General features: G+C 47.3%; 1 protein-coding gene across 11 annotated transcripts in view; it reads right to left on the reverse strand.

The window, feature by feature from the left end:
- The window catches only part of ABLIM1 (actin binding LIM protein 1), a 295,553-nt gene that overhangs the window by 96,689 nt on the left and 186,782 nt on the right, over positions 1-12,082 (reverse strand). For all 11 annotated transcript variants that reach the window (XM_049645831.1, XM_049645824.1, XM_049645822.1 and 8 more), the window contains exons 5-6: positions 1,807-1,933; positions 55-148 (exon numbers count right to left, since the gene is read on the reverse strand). In XM_049645831.1, the coding sequence (XP_049501788.1) occupies positions 55-148; positions 1,807-1,933 (221 nt within the window). The remainder of the gene's footprint in view (positions 1-54; positions 149-1,806; positions 1,934-12,082) is intronic.

Below are 12,082 nucleotides of genomic sequence, written 5' to 3' on the forward strand. Positions count from 1 at the left end.
CCGACCTCTGAGGAAGACGATGGTAGCTTCGAAGGCATCCCGTGTGTCACTTACCTCCAGGACTTTCCCTGTGATAAACTGGTGACAGGCTTCACATTTCACCCCAAAGAGCCCCTGGTAGTCCTTTTCACAGTAGGGAGCGCCGTCCCTGCAACACAAGAGTTCAGGTCCTGAGAGGGCCGAGGGGCCTGGAAGACGCCAGGCCCACACTTCCCGGGGCCCTTTTCCACAGAAGGTAGGGCGTGATGCTCTCCCGCCCAGCATTCACAGGCCGGGAGATCTGGTCAGGCGTGATCAAAGTGCACGAAGCCACACGACGCGGAGGGACGGCTGTGGTTCTCTGGGCTCCACAGAAAGAACAGCCAAACCGCCACATGATTACCACGGCTGCTTCCCTGTTGTCTCGGACCCAACGAGCAAAACACGGGCGCCATTCTCTTTCACCACCAGGCCAGATGGGCTTCAGACGTGGTGTCAGCGTGCACCCTCCCCCCACCACCTCCTGGAGCTCACAGGCCAGAGCCTGGGACGCCAAGTCCTCAGCCCTCAGGAGGCCCCAGGGGCACAGGGCCTTCTCACTCAGCCTCTCCAACCCTCCTTATTTATTTACCTCTGAGCACAGAAAAAATACAGTTTTCTATGTGTGCCCTTGAGTGGAAAAGTTCAGAAGCACCACGATAGACATCTCAATGGCCTACCCCCGCACAGCCTTCTGCGTTCGCTTAACAGCTGGGCATCTTTCTCTTTCTTCTTACCCTGGCTGTGTGTCAGAATCATCTGTGAAGCTTTTTCCTTCTGATACAGGCATTTCAGCTTCACCCAGGACTACAGAATTAGATTTCTAGGCGGTGGGGCCCCCGCTACTTTTTTGTTTGTTTTTTGTTTCACTGTATTCTTAAATTTTTTTGAAGAGCGGATATATATTTACCTGGTTGGAGAATATTTTTTAAGCATAGAAAGGTTTAGTGAGGAAAATAAATTTTCCCTCATTGCCTTCGGACCCCCCCCCCCACTCATTCTTCCCTCCTTCAATCAAAAGGGAGCCACTGTAGGGGCGCCTGGGTGGCTCCTGTCAGTTGAGCGTCCCACTCTTGGTTTCGGTCAGGTCGCGATCTCGTGGTTTGTGGGATCGAGCCCCGTGTCGAGCTCCACGCTGACGGTGTGGAGCCTGCTTGGGATTCCTTCTCTCCCTCTGCCCCTCCCCTGCTGTCTCTCTCAAAATAAATTTTACAAACTTAAAAAAGAAAGGTAACCACTGTAACTCGTTTCTCCAAGCTACCTTATAAAAACAAAACAAAATAAAACTTCACTTTAGCTGTTACACCAGCACCTGACTCTAACACGAACCCGTTCCCTGGTGGGTTGGATTATGCATTGGTCCCAATGGGCTCAGTGCTTTGACCCTGTGTGTGTTTTTTTTTTTAGGGCAGGGCGGGGTGGGGGGAGGTGTCAAACACATTCAAGACCTAGAGGAGGAGCAAGGTCTACTAGTTCCAAATAGGAAAAGAAAAAAGGTTAGGGAAAGTAAAATTACTAAAGAATTGCTTATAACATACAGTGTAACATTATGTCAGTTTTGTTCGTTAAATTAGGCAGTGACTGACATCTCATTAAATTCATTGTAGGCAAACTATAGGGACGGCAGAAGAATAAAATTCCTTTTATAAAACCAAAAACGTAGCACAGTGAAAGTTCCTATTGATTATGGGGTGTGAATGCCTTTATGTCCAATGGGGTGGGGTGGGGGTTCCCCTCCCCAGAGCAGGCCCCACTGGAAGGATCCCACGGCCTGTGCCCCGATCTTACTTGCTGATGTACTCCCCGGTGAGAACCTTCCCACAGGACTTGCATTTAAAGCACCCCAAGTGCCACTGCTTCTCCAGGGCCAGCAGCGCCTGCCCGTTCTTGATGTCCCTTCCACAGCCAGCACAATCTGGAAAAGAGCAGAAGCCAGCAGTGACTCCCACGTTTGTTCCGCTAAGTCCACGCACGCGGGCCAGCTCTGAAGCCCAGCCTGCGCCCGTCCCACACTCAACAGATATTTACCGAGGCACCACGTCCTTCCCCTCTTTCCTGCACCAAGTCCTTGCCATCCTCACATAGCACGGAACCTTCACGAACCTCAGTGGATCCACGGGGAGGGATGTCCTTCATCCGTTTATTTCCTTGGGGATTATGTAAATACCCTCTGAGCTCCAGCTGGCCCAGAGGATATTTAATTACGTTGTCTTGGCCGTGATTTTTCAGGAAGCTCTCATAGGCCTTTATTAATTGAGGGCACGTGTGAGAAGCTAAAGCTCTCAGGCAGGATGCCTCACTTCACAATATATATGCGATTCCTGGAAAGGAGCCCATGAATCTCATTCTTGTAAATGGGCCTCTCGACTTCCTTATCATCCTAAACCAGACTTTGGAAGATTTGTGATCATCAGTTTAACAGCTCTGAATGCCCTAGCTTTAAATTCTCCATGGCAGGCTCCTGTGAAGCAGAGGAAGGAGAAAGTGTTTCTTTGTGGGAAAGGGCGTGGGCTCTGGAAGGAGCAAGGTCTGGTTCTGAACCCAGCTCAGCAACTTGCTGGCCAGCCACGTGACCGGGCCGGTTCTCCCCCTCTCTAAGCCTTGGTTTCCTCGGATGGAAGCTGGGATGCCACTAACACGTGTCTCAAGCCTCCAATGAGGATTCGATGAAATAATGGAGTTAACGCAGCGGCTGGCACATGGCAAGTGGCCCTATAAACGTTTCCCAGTCTTGTAATTGCCATTATTCTGATTATTAAATACTTCATTGTTAGAGAAGTTGAGCATTTAAAAGAACCCAGGAGAACGTCAACTAATGCAACCTTTTTGAAAAGCAACATAAACGTCCACAGACATTTAAAGTCAATGTATCTGAGCAAATGAAACGGCGCATTGCTGGGAGACTGGCCAGCACGTCCCCAGCTGATTGTAGGAAACACCCATGGAATGAAGCGATGCCCAGACAAGGCCACTCGGGCACACCAAACGATGAAACACCCCCCTCTTCCGACCACACGTGTGACCGCTGCTCCTTTGCTGGTGACACTCCTGACCCTACTTTAACTCTCCCTCCTCCCAGAAAAACTTAGAGATGCCCACTGACCTGCCTCGGCATCTTGCTGGTACACGGCCCAGAACTGCTCCCGCGGCCCCGACTCCTCCCTGCTACCACTCAGCAAGAGCTCGCACCCTATGACAGTCCTCCGGGGATGGCTCGCCATTCCCCTGTGTTCTCCCTTGGAGCAGTTTCAGTTAACTGGGCTTCTCCTCCTCCTGGTCCTCGTCCTCCTCCTCCTCTCCTCTCCTCCTTTATCTTTGTGACTACAGGCGTGTTTCTGGTGATCTTGGCCAGTGGGTATTAACACACCTTTGGATCCGGCAAGTTCATGTCTAATACTTCAGTCTACAAATACGCTTGCAAATGAGCGTGCGTGCGTGTCTGGCGTGTATGTTTTCCCTGAAGAAAATAAACGTATTCCCTGCGGCACTTTTATAACAACAAAACCGAAAATAGCCTATATGGACGTTAATGACGAACTGGTGAAATTAATTATAGTACAGTCCGTAATGGAACACTATATCCTATTGAAAAGAATGAGGTTGATGTGTGTCTGACATGGAAACGTGTCCAAAACAGACGAAGTTGAAAAAGGCAACCTGTGGAACAGTATGCGTAACAGAAGCTCCTTTATAAAAAATTAGCAAACTGTACGTGTTTGTACACATGCCTGTATATGAAATAAAACATTTCTTGGGAAAAAAAAAAGAAATTCCTAACATAGTTCCTTCTGTGGAGAAGGACTTTTTTACTTCACATCCTCTGTGTTGTTTGAATTATTATTTTTTTGTTACCCTGAGAATGTAAAAAGGAAAAAAAAAGTTAAGCAAATATTTATAAAGTTAAAAACATAATTGCTATACAAGTTCTAAATATTGCAGATTAGAATTTCTGTAAGTATAGCCCATTATTAGCTGAGTGTGTATTATATGATCACAAAGCATTATTATTATTATTTTTTAAAGCAGGAGGAGTTTATAGGTTTCCCGGAAACTCCTGGTAGTTTACTGCAAGGATAAAAATGGAAGGCCATGATATTTGTCCATAAATACAATTTAAAAAAAATTTTTTTTTAACGTTTATTTGGTTTTTGAGACAGAGAGAGACAGAGCATGAACAGGGGAGGGGCAGAGAGAGAGGGAGACACAGAATCCGAAGCAGGCTCCAGGCTCTGAGCCATCAGCCCAGAGCCCAACGTGGGGCTCGAACTCATGGACCGTGAGATCGTAACCTGAGCCGAAGTCGGAGGCTTAACCGACTGAGCCACCCAGGCGCCCCCATAAATACAATTTTTAAAGGTTGGAGCACAGGATGAGTTTAAGATGAATTGACAGTTTTTAATCCAAGTTGAACGGAATTTTTCATTCCTCTGATTAGATACGTCCACTAGGTGGCAGTAAAGATTTAAAGTACCAAGGAAGCTGCTGCTTGGTAGATTTTTTTTTTAAGTCAGAAAATAAATTTTAGAGATGGCTTTCAGTTCTACAAACTGAAGACAGTTGGGCTCAGGGGGGGTTGGTGGAGCCATATGGGGTCTCCTCTTGCGCAGCGCTGAGATCTTGGGAGATGGGAGGCCTGGAATGGTAAGAGTCCAGGCTTTGGAGTTGGCATCGACGTTAACTCGACGTTAACTTGGGAAAGTGACAGTCTCTGAACACTCCCTTCTTCATCTGTGAAATGCTGGCCCTCTTCCTAGGTTGCAATGAGGACAAAGACCCTGCACTGGGATGTGCTTTGCACGACACTTGGAACCCTCGGTTCATGTTAGCTTCTCAACGTGGCTCCACCTTTCCTTGGTAGGAGCAGAGCTGGGACTAGAAACCACGTTTCTGGGTTCTAAGTCTTGTTCTCTGTGCAAACGCATTAATGCCTAGATGTCTCGGAGCTCTGAAAGCAGATGAGACACAATTCGAGAGCAACAGCGACATCTCTGATCATTCTGCATGGAGGGCTTTGGATGAACCAGGCACCATGTGAGGGCTACGGAGACCTGGTACCATTTATTATTCAATCAATTTAGTCCAAGTACCTTGCAGTCTGGAAGCCTCTGACCTCACAGGTGGTGTCCCATACCTCTCAGATCCTCTGTGCCCTGCAGTGTCCCATGGAAGGCAGATGTTCTGGAACTGATTTTGATAATGGTCTGTAGAAAAGCATTCACCGAATGCCGAATGCCTAGAGCCAGGCAGCTGGTAAAGCTGGGCTGGAAACAGAGGCTGGGGATGAGCCTCCTTCATCCCAAACCTTAAGTCATAAATCAAGCAAATCAAAGACCACCTTCTAGAAAGCAGAATACTGGTTCATATCATCTGGTTCAAAGGATTCTGGTACATGTCACAGAGGCTACCCATTCATTCCTCTCTGGGCAAAACCATAAACTCTCCACTTAAGCCTGATGTCACACATGGCCTGATGGGCAAAGTGGGAAAGATGCAGGGACAAAATGATTCGTGCTGGACTGTTCCCTTCTCCCATGCTCATCCCAACTAAGCTCTTTTATAAAGAACAAAATGTCCTACTCTGTATCTTCATGTTTTTCAGCTGTTGAGAAAATTGTTTCCACATCACTGAAGCAGCTGCCGATAAATATAGAAAGCTGGTGATTGGCGCTGGAATTATTGCCAAAGTCAGAAATAGGTGAATGTGAAGCAGCATCAAGGAATTCAAATCCTCTAGCAACTCGCCAATATCCCAGCAAAAGCAACTAATGACCAAACGTGGCAATAGAAAAAAAAAAAAAACCAACTGTAAATATTCTGCCCCAAGCCTTTCATTCTTGGCAATAAGAGCCAAGAGAAGAGTAAGAATTTGGCTACTTATGTCCATGTTAAACTAACATCCAACTACACACCTCGTTCCATATTCCATATTTGTATCATTTTGTTCAAAGGCAATAAACATCCTTGAGAACAGGGGTCCTGTCTCTCTCTCTCTCTCTCTCTCTCTTTTTTTTTTTTTTTTGGCATAGGGTCATGGACACCTGGGCTTCAAAAGTTTTGAAGTCGGAGAAGGTGACAAATGGCTCTCAGAAAATAAACTTACATTCCCAAGCTGAAAAAGATGTCATCACTTGGGCAGCACTTAAGGTCCTATCAGATTGGGTACCTCTGATCTCCTTGAGAACTACTTCTGTCTTCTCAGAATTCCTCACTTGGGAAAAGTAAGGGCCCCAAAGATGTCTTACTCTGTGAAGATGCCTCTCTGGAGATGACAGTTGAGGACACGGAGGTCTAGGAAAGAAAACCATGTGGTAACGAAATCCCCACCCCCACCTTCCTAGGCCTGCCAGCTTTAGTTATGCCCAGAACCATTAACGAAGCTGGACATTGCCATTCATAGTAGTTACGCAGCTGGGATCAAAACTTTTAGAAGACAGAATGGGAATTTTCCTAGTGTCTTGGCATCTTGGGCCACGGTCTCAGAGCTGAAGACGATGGTGATAAATATTCCATCTCCCAAGGAAGGGTGCCAGGAATCCCTACAGGACTTTCCAAAAGACGGTAGGATCCAACTGATGACTACCAACCCCTATTACCCACCTACCTCTGAAATCAGAGATTTGGAAAGGCACAGAGGAGTCAGCGGGGAGCTGTCCACACAGCAGGAGTGTGGCGGTGTTCTCTCCCCTCTGCTGTGACAGGGATTTAGAGGCCCCGGGGAGAAGGACCTAGATGTTTACTGAGTGGGAAAGCGCAGGCTCTAGTGCTGCTGTGGGTCCGAGAGAAGCTTGATGTTAGAGTTCTTAGAACAAACCGAGTGGGGTGTCCTGGAGCCTGGAAGCATTCATAAACAAAAAACCTAGAGCCTGATGAATTTGGAAGATTTGGAAAGCAGGAAGCTGGTTGGAGCTCCCCCGAATGGCAGGCTAAGGAGAGGCTGGAGTGGGACTGGCATACACTTCCACCATTTGGCTCCCTGGGGATGCACTCGTGTCCTGTGGCTGGTGCCTACGCCCAAGCATCTGGAATGAACCCACAGGAGAAAGCTGTCTGCGGAGGGTGGGGGACTTCATTAGTAAGAGGCTAGGAGACCACTAGGCAGCAGGACCTGAGTTTGTTGCAAGAGGCTAACCAGAAATTGCATGCTTTTGTTCAAGAACTCAAATTGCACCCCATAAAAAAAGGTCTCCAACCGTGTTAGCGGAGACAGAAGCATGACCATACCACATTTCTAACACCTTGTCCCTTCTACCTCCAAATCCCTGCCCCTGCCTGGTCCCCAAAGAGCCACAGGATAGGAAGGAGGTATAGAAGGAGGTAAAGAAGAGGTTGTGCCTACTGTAGGTCTCCGGTTTGGGTCGGATCTGAGCTGGGAAAAGGTGTGGCTCTGGGATGGATGAGAGAATCGAGTTTTCAATAGGTGAGGACTTCCAGGAGCCGAAAGTGACCAGAAAGCTATGGGATCTAAGACACGATCAAGGGTGGGAAAGGGAATTCTGGATAATAAAAGTAATGATAGGGAAAAAGAAGGCTGTTCACTATTGTGTCCAATGTGTGCTTTGGCCTGTTCTACACACAAATTGTGCCTGTCCCAGCGGTCAAGGGCTTTGGAGGCAGAGAGACGTGGAGTGGAAGTCCAGCCCGGACGCTGAGCCAAGGGACCTTGGGCAGGCTAGGTAACCACTGGCCATCAGTTTCTTCCTCTGGAAAATGGGTAGGCTGGCAGCACCCGCCTTCCTGGGCCACCGTGAAGACTGGAGAGAGTGTGGGCACACGTAAACACTCAGCGTCTGTTCTCAAAGGTGCAATAGTCTCACAAAACCTGCATTTCATCTCCCCCTTAACAAACAGGCAAGGCCCACTGTCAGCCTCTGGGGGAGGCATTTTGGTTTCTCTGGATCCATCATTATCATCATATTAACATTACTATCATTGTAGTTATTGTTCAGCTCGTAACTTTTGAAAGGTCTTGTGCGTCTGTTCTCTCAACCCCCTCTCAGGGCTCACGCTCACCTAGAAGGGCGGTGATTATCTGGATTTTACAGATCACAGAGCATTTGAGAGCCGGAGGGACCTTCAAGCCCATGTGATGCAAACGCTTCACTTCACACACAGCCGACGAAGGCCCAGGGTGGCCCTTGGCTTTTCACGCAGCCACACAGCTCAACAGTGTCCGATTAACTGCACAGTGGGAATCTTCTATTTGCAAATGCACATGAACCCAGGACTTTACAGTGGGCGGGGCTTCTCAGAACCTAGACGTCCAATCACAGGTTTGTTTTCCTGATTCTAGTCTCTTGTGCTATCAGTGGGCAAAACCAGCCAGGAGGGAACTGGAATACGAAGTGTTCACCGGAGGGAAAAGCCTGTGTAAGTGGAGAATTATTGTGAAAACGATGTAAATCATAAAAGGGACCAGAAGAAGACTTTCCCAATTTAACTGATGCTTGCTGAGATCCTGTGAGGTTATAAAAAGTCCACAGACGGGCGCCTGGGTGGCTCAGCCGATTCAGCGTCCAACTCTTGATTTCAGCTCAGGTCACAATCTCACAGTTCCTGAGTTCGAGCCCTGCTTCAGGCTCTGTGCTGACGGTGCGGAGACTGCTTGGGATTCTCTGTCTACTTCTCTGCTCCTCTGCCGCTTGAGCTCACTCTCTCTCTCTCAAAATAAACAAAGAAACTTAAAAAAATAATAAATAAAATGTCCGCAAGTATTTTGAGTCAGTTCCGAGTATCTCTTTCCTTTACTGAAAAAAAATTTTTTTGATTAAGAACGAAAGGAAATCACCTTCAAGTATTTAAACTGCTGCCCATGTAAGTTCCAGAAAATTCAAGCTTTCCCTGGAATCCTTTTTTAAAAATAATACTGGGCAAGAAACTCGATTTGTCATCACCGAGGATTAGCACACAAGTTCATGGCTATACACGGGGAGGAAAAATAAACAGAAGCAAAATCATTTCAGATTTAGATTGTTATTATTAGAAAGTAGAGTAAGGCTTTGGAGACCCTATAAAATATTCAAGTGGTGTCCTTTTAATAGACTGCTAACTAGAGGCACTTCATCCCTGGGCCAGGACTCAAGAGCTCCGGGAAAAAGAAAACAAAAACCAAATTTCAGTTCCAGAGTTTGGCTACCTTCAGATCCTGAATTTTGATGACACTGGATCTTGTCATTCAACTGTTCCTACAGGACACGGATTTCTCATTATCTGTGTGATAACATGGTAACAGCAGCAAGCTAGAGAGCAGCTGTTCTATCCAAAACAGAGGCAAAGGGGGGACGCAACAGAAGAGTGACCTGATTCTCTTAGGTTAACAAGCTGCCTTCTACACAAGCCTTTAACACATGTCGGGTCAGCCTCTGACACGTGGGTTCCTTCACGGGAATAACACTTTGGAGGCCTGTGGCTCACTTTGCTAGGGTTTCCATCCCTCCACAGAGTCTAAATGTCAATTGCCACCTGTTGTCACTTTTGAACTGACACTGACTGAATCTGTGTTAATAGCCTGGCCTTTTTTTTTTTTATAGACCCTTCAGTTTGTAACCCATAGATTACAAAACAAAAACATCCAGATTCTCCTGAAGTTATTTTTAAAACTAAGAGCTGGCCTAGGGTTTAACATCTTTAAGATATAGAAGATTTGGGTATTTGAAAACACTTCTCCTTGACCAAAAAGGGCACATTATACTGAGTAGTGACAGGAATGTCAATCGAACACATGGATAGGGTGGAATGTTGATTTCCTTTCATCGTCTAGGCTGTTCAGTGTGATCCCGTTCCAGACCAGACCTCTCTGAGTAGACGGATGTTGACTGTCCACAGGCCAGTTTTGGAAAAACAACCAAGTCACAGAAATGAGCCCACAATTGACTTTTCTAGCATGTCATGGCAGATACCATGGGTGTGGGGTCACCGTAAGAAAGGGCAGGGAGAGGCCCAAACACAAGGTGAAACTGTGAGCATGTTAGGCTAAGCACTTCTCAAGAATCGGTTTTAAAAAGCACTTTCTGGGGGCGCCTGGGTGGCGCAGTCGGTTAAGCGTCCGACTTCAGCCAGGTCACGATCTCGCGGTCCGTGAGTTCGAGCCCCGCGTCGGGCTCTGTGCTGACAGCTCAGAGCCTGGAGCCTGTTTCGGATTCTGTGTCTCCCTCTCTCTGACCCTCCCCCATTCATGCTCTGTCTCTGTCTCAAAAACAAACGTTAAAAAAAAAAATTTTTTTTTAAATAAAAAAATAAAAAGCACTTTCTGACTTTTGAAATTCTATGCTGCCAGTAACCAAAAAGCAGTATGAAGTCATAAGATAAATACTGGCGGGGGCAGGGGGTATGTGGGAAAGTTCAGGAAGGTACAACATACTTGCCACTCTGTGGCCAAAGGGGTCTCAATGCCATAAGTAATTTACATCTCAAATCTCTAAAAATGAATTATTTTAAGAGGTGATGTGCTGCCTAATATGTCACCTTGAATCGGACTTTTCCATAATCTCTCATGTCCCTGCTTAGGTCAGCTGTGCCCTTTGTGGTCTCGATGGCCACGATGGAAACATCACAAGCCAGAGCAGCCTCGGACCTGCTATTTTAAGTGAAGGTTCTTGTTGTCTTTGGAAAACAATACCGCGCAACAAAACACGTTTTCATGGGCCATAATAGCAACACTTTGTCAGCCTTCCTCAGGAAAGCTGAAGGCAGGCCTGGCAAGCCATTTTCCAAGTCCTATAAACCCTATCTTTCATTCTTTTAAACGGAGTATCATATATGCTCAAGGAATTTCAGTTACTTGGCCCATAATCTTCATAAATACAGACCATTTACCCATTGAAAACTTCCAATTCTGATCCCTAGGCCAGCACTCACAGAATTCTGTGGGGAGTTATTATGGATTCTCAGGGTTAGGAAGCCCTCTCCTCTACCTAGTACCGTGTGTGTGTTTTTCCCATGTTCATGACCAGGATCTGAACAGGGAATTCAAAGGAGCCAGACCGTTTGCCTTTCTTCTCCATGGATTTGGCACCAGCCCAGACCTGCACCCCGAAAGCATCAGACTGGAGAGTCTGCGAATCTCCGCTAGTTGCCTTTGGATGATGGCTTTGAACGGCCCATAGACATGCCATGGCCCTCGGCACCGGGCTCAGCACTGGTTCCAACGGGCCTTATTTCCCACTGTGCTTCCCGTGGCCTGCTTGCCATGGGTGAGCGCTCTGGGTGCCTTACGTACAGGGAGAATGCCAGATATTTGAGACCATGCATATTTGAGACTGAGCATGTACTTCGGGAAGGGTATCGAAAGCTGGTTAGCACTGGTTAGGACGCTCACATCCGCTGCCTTGCATAACAATCTCCTGAACAACCCCTCTGCCATTCTCCAAGCTACGAATAAAAATTATCACATGCTTGTACTTTCCAGAGATGGGATGAGATTCTTTGAGGGGAAATAAAAAACGTGAGCATAAAACGTTAGTTCTGTTTGTCATCTACTCTAATTTTTAGGTTAAGGTCCTCTGAAAGAGAACTCGGCGCGTCTGCGTGCGTGTTCCCACGCCCGTCTTCAGAACTCTAACTAAAAAATGGAGAGGGGGGGGCTACGTTCATGGAGTAAACCATCACCCTGTTCGGTACATTCACAACTTCAAAATTCCTAGCTAACAATTTCAAAAGCCCAGCGGGTGGAGGACAGGCCCGAAGGCTCACTGCTTTTCGGGCCCGTCCCCTCCACTGTCAGCCTCCATTTGTCTCGTGTGGTCGCTCCGCGTCATTTCTGATGATGCAAACATCACCGGGATTCACCGGAGATCAAGAGTAGGATTCTCTTTTGACTGCAGATGCCACCGGGACGGCCAGAGGAAATTGGGGCGTCATGGAAACAGAGCCGAACACTACCCGATCGTGGGACGCTCCTGGAAAAGGTTACGGTCACATGGCGGCCTCAAGGATACCGATTTCCAACCTGCACGGGTGAAGAGCTCAGGCCGTGGCTTCAGTGGAGTGGGCATCCTTGCCACGGGGCCTCCCTCGGGAGAGAGTAAATGACTGCTCCCCCAGCCCTCGGCTCCGTGGGCTTGTGGCA

This window comes from Panthera uncia, chromosome D2 (genome assembly GCF_023721935.1).
Source record: "Panthera uncia isolate 11264 chromosome D2, Puncia_PCG_1.0, whole genome shotgun sequence".
NCBI classification, from domain to species: Eukaryota; Metazoa; Chordata; class Mammalia; order Carnivora; family Felidae; genus Panthera; species Panthera uncia.